Source organism: Mustela nivalis (assembly GCF_964662115.1).
Source record: "Mustela nivalis genome assembly, chromosome: 17".
NCBI lineage: Eukaryota > Metazoa > Chordata > Mammalia > Carnivora > Mustelidae > Mustela > Mustela nivalis.
Window position 1 is genome coordinate 7,110,642 of NC_139036.1, and position 16,088 is coordinate 7,126,729.

General features: G+C 46.9%; 1 protein-coding gene across 4 annotated transcripts in view; it reads left to right on the forward strand.

The window, feature by feature from the left end:
* Positions 1 to 16,088, forward strand: part of DNAH9 (dynein axonemal heavy chain 9) — a 318,684-nt gene that overhangs the window by 130,859 nt on the left and 171,737 nt on the right. For 3 of the 4 annotated variants that reach the window (XM_082708418.1, XM_082708419.1, XM_082708420.1), the window contains 5 exons: positions 3,647 to 3,857; positions 8,218 to 8,345; positions 9,787 to 9,895; positions 11,001 to 11,148; positions 14,595 to 14,769. In XM_082708418.1, the coding sequence (XP_082564544.1) occupies positions 3,647 to 3,857; positions 8,218 to 8,345; positions 9,787 to 9,895; positions 11,001 to 11,148; positions 14,595 to 14,769 (771 nt within the window). The remainder of the gene's footprint in view (positions 1 to 3,646; positions 3,858 to 8,217; positions 8,346 to 9,786; positions 9,896 to 11,000; positions 11,149 to 14,594; positions 14,770 to 16,088) is intronic. The other variant, XM_082708421.1, reaches the window with a different exon arrangement.

Genomic DNA, 16,088 nt, shown 5'->3' on the forward strand with positions numbered 1-16,088 from the left:
TTCACCTTTGCTCATTTGTTTTGCTTGTTAAATTCCACATAAGAGTAAAATTCTGTGGAATTTGTCTGTCTCTGACTGACCTACTTCACTTAGCATTATACTCTCTAGCTCTATGTCATTGCAAATAGCAAGATTTCTTTCTTTCTTACGGCTGAGTCATAGCCCATTGTATCTGTACCACTTCTCTATCCATTCATCTCTGCGTGGACACTTGGGCTTCCTCCATGATTTGGCTACTGTAAATAATGCTGCAGTAAACATCAGGGTTATGCACCCTTTTGAGTAAGTTACTTGAGAATATACCATGGAAAAATGAGAGTGAAAAATGAAAAAATCATGGGTCTCAAAAAAATCAAGAATCAGGAAAAAAAAGTCCTAACATTTTAGCTGTCACAGGACCTAGAAAACAGTGAATCCAAAATAGGGCAGGAAGTCCCTAGTGTCCAACACAAGACCTCAGAAATGGATCCATTAAAAAAAAAATGGATATATTCAAATCAAGAGTAGGTCAACAAGATGAAAGTTCTTATGTGCTTTTATTAAACTTCTCAGTTATGGGGCCTGAGGCATATGTCTTTTAACAAAGTGAAAGGAAAGCAATTAAGAACAAGAGAAAAAAGTCATGGTCCAAATATTTTTTGTAAGTAAACATAACGTGATATTGATCACCATATGGAGTGTAAGAAAAGAGTATCCATTTGACCTTGGGTTGATGCTGAGAACGTCTTCTGTCAAGTCATGACTCTAGGCCCACACAGAACACAACACAGACCACACAACAACTTTCCCCCCCAGGGAAAACTCTCTACAGCCGGTGGAATGTAAGCCACAATCGGTCTTCAACCCTCAATCAAAGAAAATAGAAAAGGTCTAACTACAAGGCCCAAACAGAATATAAATATTATCAAACATAGCAACGTAAAGGTATAATGTGTCTGGCAGAAGTCGGGGAAAGAAAGATAAAGGGAAGGATAGGAATACTTCTATATTTACCTTGCAAAAGACACTGTCGAAAGTGGATGGATTCCTAATTGGCTGAGTGTGGCAATAGCTCATTCAGTTGATAAATGAATAAACAACTTTTGAAACCTACACAGTGAACCTTCACTCAGCGACAGGGAGGAAAAATGTACGGATACATGCCTCGGCACAGATGAGCCTTGACGCATTATGAGTGAAAGAGAGCATTCACAAAATGCCCCATACTTGCATAAATCTATTTATATGAAATGCCAGAAGAGTCTGATTTAACAGAGGCGTTGCACGGGGCTGAGGTAGGAGTCGGGGATAGGGAGTGACTCCCCGTGGGATGGTTCCATGAATAGGCTCAAAACCATTGCTTGGGACACTTCCAAAAAGTGAATTTTATGGTACTTGCGTTCTATCTCAATAATGCTATTGAAATGAATGAAAAGAAGTTGATGGAACTAGAAAGTGATTTTAAGGCTTTTGGGATCAGGGAAGCAGTCAGTAGTTGTTCATGGGGAAAAAATCTAGGAATATAATATAATCTCTGTTCAATAGCCAGAACATGCCTCCACTTCCCTCCCCCCCTCCCCATTTTTAAATGCAATGCCCTCAGGCCAGTTTCATGCTAAAAACCCTCCAATGCTTCTGTTCCTTAGAATAAAATTCCAAGCACCAGTTCCTGCATAGCTGACCCCTGCTTACCTCTTTTATCTCATCTTATACTCACCCTCCTACATCCCTACCTTTCTTTGCTGTTCTTTGAGCCCTCCAAGCTTGCAGCCAGAACCTGGGGACTTTTCTTTCTTTCAAGATTTTATTTATTCACTAGAGAAAGAGAGAGAGAGAGAAAGCATGAACGGAGGGGAGAGGCAGAGAGAGAGAGAGAGAGAGAAGCAGACTCCCCACTGAGCAGGGAGCCCAATATGGGGCTCTATCGTGACCCTGCGATCACAATCTAAGCCGAAGGTAGACGTTTAACTGACTGAGCCACCCAGGCGCCCCCGAACCTGATGATCCTATAGTCACTGTCACTCCACTGGAATGTCTCCCACGGATCTTCACGTGGCTGACATTTTTCATTCATATATTAGCTTACACATCAGCTCCCCACAGACCTTTCCTGATTCTTCCCTCATCCTTATCTCAGACCACGCTTCGTTCAGTTCCTGAAGGATAAAAACAAGAGCCAGGAAATCTGCTTTGGGTGCTCTTGGGCTCTGAACCAGAGGAACCGCAATCGCTTAGGACAGAGAAGAGGATAATAGTGATGCTGGGGAAATCATAGCTCAGCTTCTCAGTCAGTGATCCTGCCTCTGGGGAAATGAGTCCTCTCATTCCCCAAGCAGAAATGCATCTACTACCTTTATATTGAGCCTCGGAGTGATGTTCTCCTCCTGATCCCCAGGTTGTACAGTTCTAGAAATTTCATCTGAACATCTGTATCACTTAATTTTTTTAAAAAACAGAGAAGTTCTCTTTTCTCATGTTTTGAAATGCAGAATAAATAGGATGTATGGGGAGACCTTGGTATTGTACCACACTGTGCAGATTTTAGTACCTTACCCCATGCATTCACATTCCTCAGCCATTGAGGGTCTCATCGTGCAAAATGTGCTTGATCTACATTAAAGTTCAGTGTCTTAGCCCATGGGGCATAAGACCCTTTACAATAGGAGCCACTCAGCTTTTCCAGCCTTCCTTCACGTTTTCAGCAAATATCAACACTTAGTATGTGTCCGATTCTCTGATAGACACTGGAGATGAAAAGATAAGAAACCCAGTCCTGCCTACCTTCATGGAGCTGGTAATCGAATAGGGAGAAGAGTAACCATGGCCATGTTGAGTACTGAGATGTAGGTATGGGACACCTGCTGCCAGCTAAGGGATATGTAGGACCAACCAGAAAAAGGTGAGAGAAAGGATAACATCTGAACAGAAGGCGCCATATCTTAAAAGATGTAGACTCAAGAAAGAACATTATTAAGGAAACCCAGTTGTCTACCTGGAATGTGCATGCTGGGGGAGGGGAAAGAAGAAGCTGGTTTGGGCCAGTCTGCAAAAGGGCCTCTTAAGCCAATCTGAGGGTTTGGGATATTGTCAACCCAAGCTATGGAGAACCACTGTAGGGACAGAGTGATGGCAGTGACGTGATCAGATTTTCATTCCAGTAAATGTGCTCCTACAAGCATGGAAAGGTAAGCCAGGAGGCAAGCCAGGACAAGAGTGATAAGACCTTCAATGCTACCATGTCCCCAAAGAGCTCCTTGACTCCAGACTCATCAGACTATCTGGTCAACCACTTCAGGCTCTGTCACAGCACAAGCCTCCATGCTCTTATACCTCTGCTTGCAAATGCCCCTGTTCATCTTGGCAAACTCAGCCCTGAAGCCCCAGTTCACATATCTCCTCTTCTTCAAAGGCTTTCTTATTCCCTTTATCTGTACAAAATCAATTGTTTCTTCCTACCTGTTCCCATAGCACTTTCTAAATAACTCGATTCTAGCAATTATTATGCTTCCCCTTTAGCCTGTAAGATCATGGAGAGGGGAGGGTCCTCTCTGAATCTCCCTCAGCTGGAACACTCTCCAGCACTTAGTTGATGATTAATAATTATCAATTATTGGGATGTCAGTGAGTGACAGGTTTGTCCCTCTGGCTGAACTGTGTGTCTCCCCAGGTTGTCCAGCTGGAGGAGCTCCTGGCCGTGCGACATTCCGTGTTCGTGGTGGGGGGCGCGGGCACTGGCAAGTCTCAGGTGCTCAAGTCCTTGCACAAGACCTATCAGATCATGAAACGCCGCCCTGTCTGGGCTGACCTCAACCCCAAAGCAGTCACAAATGATGAACTCTTCGGCATCATCAATCCAGCCACCAGAGAGTGGAAGGATGGTAAGGGCGGGACCCCCGTGGGACAAAATTCCTGCTATGCTGTGCCCCAGAGGCAGGCTTGAATCTGCACCCAAGGGTGAACTTCAGAGGGAAGAACTCTGGCCCGATCAGTTTGGAGTGAGAGAAGGAAGTGAAAAGAATCAAAGAGAGGCAGACCCCAGTTCTGGCTTGGAGGGGAACCTAAGCTCTTGGGAGATTCTCTCTCCTTGGAGACCCTTCCAACTGCTCTTTGAGAAGGGGCATTGAAAGAGGAGAAAGCAGGGCAGGCATTCTCAACTGTGGTTCTGTGACTATGTAGCTGAAGTCAGAGTCCCTACATTGCCTGGCAGTGGATTTAAGACACGGGTTGCAGTTGGGAGTTCACAGCTCATTTCCCAAAGAAGTAATATGGCAGGCTCTGGCTTTCCACAGAAGGCACCTGTTCCTGTCAGCCCCCAGGAATGATGGAGAGACACCACTACAAATAACGGGGCCTCATGGCCTAGCTGAAGACATCATTCATGCCCCTTCATCACAGATGGGTTCTAGAACCATGCTTCCTTCTACAGCGATTCACAGGGTCCCAGACTCCTGTTCACTTAGTGCTAACCCCAGTGTCGCCTACCAAGACTTAGAAATCACTGGTAGATGCTGGAAAGGGGCGCTGTCATCCAGAGAGAACTGACAAGAGAGCTCTGAGCTGATAGGACCTCTTTCTAAAACCCACGTGGCTTCTGGAATGAGGGCCTCTCAGCTCCCTCCTCCCATCTCGGTGTCGGACTACATCAAGACCCAACTGCCTGGGATCTAATTTAGGGCCTTGAGTCAGAGGCCTAGAACAAGGGGACTTAATGGGCAGCCTCTCTAATTTTTATTTCACTCACCATTAATGAGGTTTAGTATCTTTTCCTCCTTCTTGGCTTTCGTAATTGGCTCTTTTCTGATTTTATTTCCCTGTATTATTTTCTTGTCCATTTATAACAGTTCTTTATATATGAGAGATAGTAACGCTTTGTCCATTCTGTGCATCACTAATTGTTTTTTCTGTCTACAGAAACTGTAGAAACCTGTAGAAACCATTTGTCTACAGGCACTTTGTGGCATATTTACCATGCACTTTTAAAAAAACTTTTTAAAAGATTTTATTCATTTATTTTAGAGAGAGAACAGCAGGGAGGAACAGAGGGAGAGGGAGAGAGAATCCCTAGCACATTCTGTGCTGAGCACGGAGCCCAACGCCAGGCTCAATCTCACAACTCTGAGATCACGGTCAGTCGCTTAACTGACTGAGCCACCCTGGCGCCCCAACCACACACTTTTTAAAAGAGAAAATGTCTGTCCATTCTCTTAGCATCTGGCATTCCTCTTCAGTTGCTCATTCTTCCTCTTTTTCAGCTATAGACACAGTATCATAAATGGGGTCCTAAAGATCCCTTGTACATGAGCATTTCTTTTATCCATCTGGGATTTATTTTGGGGCTCAGTATGAGGGAGGGAATCCACTTCGTATTTGCTTCCAAATGGATAATTGAATGTGTCAAGACCATTTATTAAGCCATCCATCCTTTCCCTCTGCATGTAAGCACCAGCCTGTCATATATACCGAGATCTGATTCTGGGTTTTCTGTTCTGTCCCATTCATTATTTAATCCTATACGAGTGTCATTCTACTCCATTCACAGTCATTTTATAACGTTTTAATGTCTGAAGGCGTAAGTTCCTCCTCAATATTCTTTCATAATTTTCTTGGCTAGTCTCAGGCACTTCTTATTCCATATGAAATTTAAGCTCATATAATTCAAACTTTAAGCTGTGTTGTAATTTTAATTGAAGTTTTATTAAATATGTAGTATTCATCAAATATGGAGACATTGACAAATATTTATAATCATAAATCTGTATTCACAAAGAAAGAGAACTATTAAGCAGATGGAGGACCACTTTTTAAAAATTTGGGGGGAATCTGGGGAAAATAGGAATGTGGTTGATATTACTACTATACTTTTACCAAAATTGACAGATCCAATAGACAGAAAAATAAGCATAGTCATAGAGAAATTGAGAAATACATCATCAAGCTCAATAGAACACATCATTTTAAAGCTTTGTGTCTTAGAAGTAGGAAACATTCCTTTCTTGGTATATTCCTAGAACATTTATACATTCGAAGTTTAGTTGGGCACAGAAGAAACTAAATAATTCAAAGATATCAATGTACAGGCCACATTGTCTGATAATAGTGCAATAGATGCAGAGATGGACACTAAGAAAATGACCCAAAATAATCGTACTGATTGCAAATCAAGAGAAGCTCACAAGGCAGCTGGGTGGCTCAGTCAGTTAGGGGTCTGACTCTTGATCTTAGCTCAGGTCTCTGTCTCAGGGTCTTGAGTTTGAGCCCTGCTTCAGGCTCCAGGCTGGGTGTGGAGCCTACTTAAAAACATTAATTATTTTTAAAAAGAGATGTTCTCTTAACCACCTGGATGAAAGAAAAAAAAATATTGCATTTCTTCTTGGAAACAGTAAAAAGAACAAACAAAAACCAAGGAGGCCTGCCAAAGGCCAATAAAGAAGAACTCTGAACTCTTCTTATTTTGGAAGATGGGCTAGAAATGAAGGCAGTCAGTACCCGTCCTAAGAAATTATTCAGAGTAGTAAACTGAACCTGAAAAAAATTGGGAAAAAGAAAAGAAGGATACAGTCTGAAATTAATGGGAAGGAACCAAAAAAGAAAAAAAAAATCAGGAAGGATAAATAAAACGTAAATATCGGTTCTTTGTAAAGACGAGTAAATCCATTCTAAGCAAGACTGATGGGGGAAGAAGAGTAAAAGTGGATCCAATTAAGAATTAAAAGCTGTAATAGATCAATATTAAGATGGAAGAGATACTTAATTATCTGTTACATGTTTGGAAAACTAGGAAAAATAAAAGTGATCCTTTAGCAAAATATAATATTAACAAAATTTACTTAATAAGAAGCAGAAAACAAACTAGTGAAAAAGCAGGTTAAAATAGTCGCCCCAAAGAGTTTCCGAAATGGTAAAAAAAAGGATACCTCTCAATTCATGTTATGCAACCAGAATAATTTTGATACCAGCACTTACATAGAACCCAAAAAAGAGCCCAATTTCACTTCATCTATAGATTCAGAAATCCTGAATAACAGTAGGTCCCATCTCTATGTTAATAAAAATAAGAATACATTTTGACTAAGTAGAATCTACTCCAAGAAGGCAAGGACAGATGGATTTTTTTTTTTTAAGTTTTCATGTAAAGCTTTGCAAAATTAAAGGAGGAGATCATGAGCTCAGCAGTAGGTGCTAAACGCTCAAGAGCTGTTCCTAACTTAAAAATTCTAAGTAAAATAGGAATAGATAGAAATCCCTTAAATATAATAAATTTAAATCTTCATAAATAAATCTTTGTCTAAAGTCCAAAGCAGGGGGGGAGCATTCTGAATGATGAGAAACTAAAGCCATTTCTATTAAAACCAAGAATAAGTCCAGGGGAACTGCGACCAACATTATTATTCAGTACTCTTGGCATGGGATTCTAGAAAATGTAGTAAGACAAGAAAATGGAATATATGATATAAGTTAGAGGAAAGGAAAAAATTACTATTTTGCTGCTTATACAACTTTAAGCCTAGAAAATTCAGTAGACATTTTGAAAAAAATCAGTAAAATTAATGTGAAAATTTACTAATGTAACTAAGCATAAAATATATACACAGAATTTGATAACTTTTCTCTCTATAGCCAGCTATAAAGGGGAAATACAGGGGGAAAAAATCCAATTCACAATAGCAACAAAACTATGAAATCTTGAAGAATACTTTTAGCCAGAGATACATTGAAAACACTGTAAAAGTTTATTATGGAACATAAAGTAATATTCGAGTAAATGAAAAGACATACCATAGCATCAACTGGGAAAGCTTACTATCATAAAAATCAATTCTGTCCAAATTAAGATCTAAATCTCATGTGGTGCCAATTAGAATCACATTGGGAATGTCTCTCAAAGCCTGGGCTGCCATCACGAAAGATGAACTCTCACCTGGAAGGGTTTTCTGTAAATCCATCCTGTCCCAGCTGCCTGCTGAAGCGATTCTCCAGGTCCCTTGTCACCTAAGCCAGGACCCTCAGATTTCGCTGCATTCTGCCGACGCTCTTCCTAAAAGAGTCTGAGGGAGACACAGAGACAGCAGCCCCTTGGCACTCACAAGGAGACTGCAATAGCTTAAGATACAAATCCAGTCCTGACCTGCCTCTTCCATTTCCACCTTCTCCTGGGTGTCATAGCTAAGAGGGAAGGGCTGTCTGATGAGAAAGGGCATCGAGGAGATTGGTTGGTGAGTGATTCATGGTTGCTTTCAGGACTGTTCTCTTCCATCATGCGGGAGTTGGCCAACGTCACCCACGACGGGCCCAAGTGGATCTTACTGGACGGCGACATAGACCCAATGTGGATTGAGTCTCTGAACACTGTCATGGATGATAACAAGGTATGGAGTGGGGGAAACCCCACACGTCCCTCATCACCTAGGAAACCAGCTTTCCAGCTGCATTTGGAAATCTCAATCCCAACTGAGGACTGGCGCCAAGTAAGGAGTTGCTTGAACACTAGTGTCTTTATCTTTTTCCCCAGCTTTACTGAGATATAATTAACATATAATGCTGTGTAAGTTTAAGCTGTGTGACGTGCTGCTTTGAAATATGTGTCTCTTGTAAAATGACCACAGTAAGGCTAGCTAACAACTTGGTCATAGAATTGCACGTGCGCAATCCCTGCATTTTTAGCATTGTCGTAACTGTTTTCAGAATCGTCTGCCCAGAGATGGATTTAATATGCAGAGCTGGAGAGAATCTTAAGTCCTCTGTTCAAATCTCTTCCCTTACGTTTTTCCTTCTTTATAAATAAGGACGCCGAGGGTCAGAAACATTCTGAGCCAGCCAGCCATCCTCAGTGGTGACAAACTGTTATCCTGGGAGAGTGTATTTTATTTGTCGTAAACAGTGGACATCGACACCAATAAAGTGGCCTCTGAGCTGGTAGCTGCTCCTGAATTTATTCAGAATACACATCCGGATTAGAAGTGTTATGATGGTTTCAGCATTGACAGAATCATTAAACTAAACGTGTGCCTTCCCAGAGGGGCCCACTTTACTTATTTCTTAGGAAGTGCAGCAGACATGCAATGTTACACAAGTTGTCAGTGTACAACATAGTAATTGGACAGCCCTCTGTGTAAGGGGGCACTCACCACAAGGGGGGGTCCCATCTGCCACCGTATGATGCTGTGACAAAACCACTGACCCTAATCCCTATGCTGTGCCTTTCATCCCCATGACTTGCTCATTCTGTAACTGCGAGCGCAGTACTGCCCACTCCCCTTCACCCATTTTTTGCCCATGCTCCCACCTCCTTCCCTGGATGGACCACTTTATCTTTTTTAAAGATTTTATTTATTCGAGAGAGAGAGAGAGTGTGGGGGGAGGAGCAGAGGGAGAGGGACCAGCAGACTCCCAGCGGAGCCTGGACCCTGACGAGGGGCCTGATCCCACGACCCCGAGATCATGACCTGAGCCAAAACCAAGAGTTGGACACCCAACCAACTGAGCTGCCCAGGTGTCCCCAGAGGAACTGCTTAAGAAGAAACAATAATATGAACCCTAAACCCTTCTTTAGAAGCACTCTTGTTATTCCAATGTGGTCTAGCTCGTTCGAATCCTTGACTGTCATTGACTCTTTAGAGAACTTGTTTTTTGACCCACTGCACGCACAGAGATGGCGGTAGAGGGGCTAGAGGAAAAGAGGTAGAGGATTCTTGTAGAAAATTCAACAAATACTCATAATCATAGTGAAGAAAATAGTCCTCCTTAATCCCTGTCCGGAGGAATCCACTCTCCCTCCCCCCTACCTGGGGTGTCCCTCCCTGTGTCCAGGTGCTGACCCTGGCCAGCAATGAGAGGATCCCCCTGAATCCCACCATGAGGCTGCTCTTCGAGATCAGCCACCTGCGGACGGCCACACCGGCGACGGTCTCCAGAGCAGGTATGACCCACGCAGGGAAAGAACCCGCCAGGCTGCTCACTTGGAAACAGGTGCTTTCAGCCTTGCGTAGGGTATGGCCGGCTCTGAAGGAAGCTCCAGACAGGAGGCAGACATAAATCCCATGGACCTCTGGCCGGCTTCTAGCCCCGATCTGTGTCATGAGGGTGAGCAGGTGACCTAAGGTCAAGGCCACGGACTGTTCTTAATTCAGAGATGGGAAGGGACAGCCCCTGAGCTGGGCCACTCTCCTCTGCCCAGAAGGGCCTCAGCTGAGCCTGCTTTTTGGCCAGTTCCCGCCTCCCACATCAGTGGAGATGAGCAGGGACTGCACTTCTCACTGCATCGTGGTGAGAGTGACAATCTTGTACCTTAACTTACGTCTGACTCCCCTGCAAAATTGATCGGCACAGCCTAGAGCATCAGGACAGAGGGTCTGATCTCCACCGTCACATCAGATTCCCTCTTGAGGACCCAGCTGAGGGTGGGCACATGGGTCTGGAAAAGTCTGTATTCCTTCCCTAGGGCTGCCTAACAAGTCACCAGAGACTCGGTGGCTTTCCAGACAACAGACATGTACCCCCTCACAACTCTGGAAGTCAGGCATCCGGCTTCGAGCTGTCAGCCCTCCAGGGGGAGAAGCCTGCCTTGCATCTTCCAGCCTAAGCTGCTGGCCCCAGGACTCCAGCCTCCACCTCCTTAGTCACGTGGCTGCCTACTCCGGGTGTGCCTTACCTCTTCTGTCTCTTACGGGGATACCTGTAAAAGTTCCAGCCAGATAATACATGGCGATCTCATTGTGAGACCCTGAATCACATCCGCAAGGGAAGGGCTTTTTACCGGGTAAGGTCACATTCACAGGCTCCCGGGATGAGAACGGGTCATCACAGCCTTCTTTCCTCCAGAGCCTAGATTGGCCATTTGACTGGTCCCCACCCAGAGCAAACCCAGAGCAGCCCTGCTTACCCTCTCAAACCAAGGCCGGCTTTCTGTTTCTTCAGAGTCCAGGCTTCTGTACATTTTCTCCCCAGACAGAGTCACTCCTGGAGGTAAGGAGCCCGCTGTCCTCTGTTGAGGCTTCACTGATCAGAACTCGCCGTGTCCCCAGGAATCCTGTACATCAACCCGGCGGACCTGGGCTGGAGTCCTCCGGTGAACAGCTGGATTGAGAAGAGGGAAATGCAGACCGAGAGAGCCAACCTCACCATTCTGTTTGACAAGTACCTCCCGGCCTGCCTGGACACGCTCCGAGCCAGGTAGGCCTGGAAGCCCAGCGCAGGAGCCCGTCAGCTCACCCCTGATAGCCCGCGGATGTCCTGTCCCGTCCCCGAAGCCAGATGTCCTCAGAGCCTTCCGCTCTGGCCTGGCAGGGGGCAGAGGGCGGCACACGTTACCAGATGCCTCTTGTCTGCTCAGGCGAGAATACGGAGGAAGTCCACAGAGCCTGTGCGTTGCACTATGAGATGACCGTCCTGAGATCCTTCCCACTGCAGGGCACATAGCTGGCCTCCTGAGAAATGCTACACATGTCCACTGAGCAGACCTGGAGGTGACGATGACACGCGTCAGGGATAAACAGGGCCCACTTCCTGTCACCGGCTTAGTATGCCCGCCGCCCAGATAACGCAGGACCCGATAGGGCGTGTCAATCCTCCACTCTGGCCCCTGGGGACTCTGCAGATTTGCTTTTTCTCTAATGGGTTTGCAAAAGTAAAAGCTGTAATCGCTAACCACTTAGCCCATGAATAAAAGAATGAGTGCTCTTGAAATAAGGAGACTTATTACAGCAGGAATTTTGCAGCGGCCTGCAGAGGGAGGTTCGGGGTCTGGAACCTGGCTTTGTTCTATCCTTTCTTGCCAGTCAACGTGCGCTTGCCTGAGTCAGGCAGCCAGCCTCCTAGTTCAGCCGAGTCCAACCATCAGCGGTCAGGGCTGGGGAGACGGTGTAGCTCAGGGATCCGAAATTCTCGAACCTTCCCCAAGGTAGGGTCAGGATGATGTTTCTGGGAGACGAAGGCCACTGTTCAGAACGATCCTTGAGTGGGTCGGAGCAGAGCTCACAAGCTTGGAGGTGGAGGGGAAAGGGATCTGTAGGTGGCAGGAGGCCCGGGCACTGTCCCAACCAAGAAGTATTTTCCCGATCGGCCCCATTTTCTGAAACCCTTGAAAAGTCTCCAGTCTCTGTGGCCTGTGGGCTCTTTATGGCCTTGGGATCTAATGAGTTAAAGCAGCCCAGGTGGCAGGCAAGGCTGGAAAATGGGCACAAGGGGTCAGTGGTGCAGGCAGGCCAGGGAGGTAATACTCCACGGGAAGGGCAGGTTTGGGGAAAGTAGCGAGCGTACCCCATCCTACATCATTTGCTGAGACACTGATCTGGTAGAGCCTGTGGCTGAAAGTCAGGCTCTTTCCGACTCTGGGCTTTTAGGACAAGAGATGCCAAACTCTTATCTAAGTGTGTGTGTGTGTGTGTGTGTGTGTACGTGCATGCGTGTGCGTGTGCCGAAGAGCATGCACCGGCCTCCGCACCAAGTTTCGGAGATGCTGGCAGTCTATCTAGAGACAGTCCCCCGCCCTGGTGTCTGAACTCTGTGGCCACCAAGGATGAAACACGTCCATGGTGTACAGTGCCCGCATGGGGTGCATTGAGTGCTCACACGATTCCTAAGAGGGCAAAGCATCCATGGGCAGGGATCTGAGGTTCTGGCTGTGCCCTGGGCACCACGGCTGTCACCAGCCACAGGCTCCCAGCTCAGACCTCCCTCCTAAGGCCAACTCTTAGGGGGCCCTGGTACCACAGAGCTGTGGGATGTCCACATGTAATAATTTTTATATTCAACAAGCTGGCCTCATAAGTGGAGGGGATTATAAATCAACTTGATTTTGTTTCCTACTGCTCCTTCAAAAACCCTTTTAATGTGGCTTGTCCTCCTCCCACGCCTACATGAAATCTAGGTCCCCACTTGTGACTTTCCTGGTCATTCTGCAGTCGTTCGGAGACACGTCTTCGCTTCTAGGGACACACACGTGAAAACGTGGAAAAGCAAACTCCATATACAGGAAAGCTTCTGCCCCTGCCCCCCGCTCAGGCTGCTCTCACCTGCAGTGGGAAAGGAGTGCTTGACATCTTTTCTCCTTATTCCTCTGCCCCCCCGCCCACCACCAGCAACCCCCAACCAGCTGTAGCTTCTGCCCCCTTGGGGTCAAACGGGAACAGAAAAAAGAGAAAGGGCAGGAATGGTCTTAATGGCTGGAACCAGCATGGTCTGAGCTACCCTAAGAGTGGCAGATGTCAAACCTGACTCTCTCTCAAAGATTCTGAGTTCCTTGGCCCCTCCGCCATCACTGGAGACCTCCGAGGTGCCTTTCTTGGAAGTAAGATATGCCTCTCCCCCAGCCGGTCATGCAGGCTCCTCCTGCAAAGCCCTCCAGTGGCCCTTGGGTTTTGGACCACCCCTGGATCCCAGGAAATGCTCATGCTTCTTTGCTTTGATGAACTGGGGTATGGGCTGCCCCAGCAAGCATGCTCCCCACACTCCACTGCGAGATAAGCAGGTGTCCTTGGGCTACCTGGGCACCTGTCCCTTCCCTCCTCAGAGCAGCCATGCAGCCCCTTCCCCAGCGCTGTGCCGGGCCAGCACCTGCCTTCCCTGTGAGCTCTCCTCCAAACCCCAAATGCTAATTTCTCTCCCCTCCCAGCATCTCCAGCTTTGACCCTCTCTATCCCCTGAGAAGGCCAGGGGCCCCACAGTTGTCTGGAACCTGCTGGAAATGGTCCATGTAGTCGACCTCTGTCTGCCTTGGTGCCTCACACAGAACCGGGCCTGAGACTGTGGGACGTGAACCTTCCATCACAAATCTCAGTGGGAAAAATGAAGGCAAGCCTGTCAGTCCTTAATTTTCTCATCCCTCGTGGAAGTGGTGCCTAGACCACAGGACAGCCTCATGGTAGTGTTGTCATTAGGACCGCCACCTGGTGAGAGCCGAGCTCACACTGGACGCCGCAGAGGGGTGGCCATGTGCAGTATGTGCTCGCGGTAGGTGAGCAAGCCTGTGAGTGTGCACACGCACGCTCACACTCGTGCTCCCTCGTGCATACAGGCATCTCTTGGTACCTGCCCTTCAGTCAGGACCTCCAAACCCAGTGTGGAAAGTTCATAGGCCGGGGCAAAGAGAGCTGTGTTTCCAGAAGACAAACCCCATCAAAGGACAAATCATGAGTGTGTAAAGTGAACATCTGTTGGGCCCCCTCTACCCCTACCCCCAGCAAGACTCTGGGTCCGAGAACAGCTTTTCTGTGTGGCTGAACTGAGGGAAGGCCCTGAAAGACAGGAAGGACCAGCCTCAGCCGTAGCCCCGCACCCTCCTGACCCTTGAGGAAATGGTGAGGGCGTGACGATAAGATTTTACCCCATCGTGTCACAGTGGTCTACATCCCTGCCGATGACAGAGAGGAGCATTCGGTGTGCAGAGAAGGGAAGAGCTGACGGGGAAGGTCCCAGAGGAAGGGCCATGAGAAAGAACCTGCTCAGAGCACTCTGGGCCCCTCTTACTGAGGAGCCGATGAGAGTGAAGGCTTGTGTCGTCCCCACGTAATCCCAAAGAACTGATGGGTCATAGGTCGCCCCAAAACTAGGTAGGTTCCAACAGGCCTCCAGCATGGAAAATTCAGTATCATCTGACGTATCTGGGTCTCTCTCTGCAGATTCAAGAAGATAATTCCGATCCCAGAGCAGAGCATGGTCCAGATGCTGTGTCACCTTCTGGAATGTCTCCTGACTGAAGAGGACGTCCCTGCAGACAGCCCCAAGGAAACCTATGAGCTGTATTTTGTGTTTGCAGCCATCTGGGCTTTCGGCGGAGCGATGGTCCAGGACCAGGTAAGAGGACATGCCATGGTTAACCCCAGGTGCAAACCCGCAGTGGCAAAAACAGATCTTCCAGCAAAGATCTGGAAAAAGAGGACCGCTAAATGTCAGAATCAACATGAAGGCAACAGACTATTTGGTTATCCGTCCGTTGATCTGCTAAAGACATCAGCCTCCAGAGAAGGGCCTCTCGGAGTGAGACAGATGAACTCAGGCTATGTTTTGAGCTCCTGCTTTTGGAGTTAGTGATGTATCCCGGTTTCTTGGGGAGTTGCAGTGTTTTTGGAACAGAGGTGTGGGTCCACTGCTTTGCAAGACGATGTGTGTTTGATGGATGGAGTGATGCTGTGTTACAGAAGCTTTAGAGGGCAGAATCCCCTTAGCATTCCAGAACAAGTGCGATACGGATGACTCTGTGTCAGACCAGAGTTAATCAGCAACCCCCTGAAACCCCGAGCTGTCCACAGGAGCGTGGACCAAAGGTTAAATGACATCTAGGGCTAGGAAAACAAGTCACTACTTCTATCGTGGTATTGACTGCTGTGGCTCGGGTATGGGGGTAGGGATGTTGGCTTGGAATAGCTTGGCATCCTATTCCTAACCCTTCCAATGTCCCCATAATTTTTCTTTTCTTTTCTTTTAAAAAATTTTATGAATTTATCAGCGTGAGCACGAGCTGGGGCAGGGGATGGAGGGAGAAGGAGAAGCAGGGAGTCCGAAACGGGGTTTAATTCCAGGACCCCAGGATCACGACCTGAACTGAAGGCAGACACTTAACTGACAGAGCCAACCAGGCCCCCCCTCCCGACATTTTCCTGGTTTAGTTTTCTCCAAATGACAAGTTCTTTATCTGGAAACAACCGAGTCAAGGTTAGGCAGGCCAGTCTTGGACAGCCGCCTCCAGCTATCAGGCAGTGTCACATGGGGGGCTGAGGGCACGGACTCTGATCTGAATCCTAGCTTTGCCACTTAGGACCTGGGAGACGTTGGGCAAATCGCTTCCCCTCCCCCCACCTTACTTCCTGCCCGTGTACGAAGGCAATAAGGGTGCTGACAGTGGTGCCCAGTTTCTATGGCAGTTGTAAGGTTACAGGAAGGGATACAGTTTGTGATCGTCCAACACAGATACATGCAAAGTTCTTAAAATCATGCTGGAGTGCACACCTGCTTATTAATAGTCATCTCATACCAGAAATACTCAGTTTCAGAGCAAGTGTCCAGCACCCCCCTCATTGCAAGGGATCAAAGCAAGCTGTAGTGGGTGAACAGTTCGGATTTACTCTTTCTGGTCTGGGTTGATCGGAGGCTCTTTTGAGGAGAGAGGTAGAAAG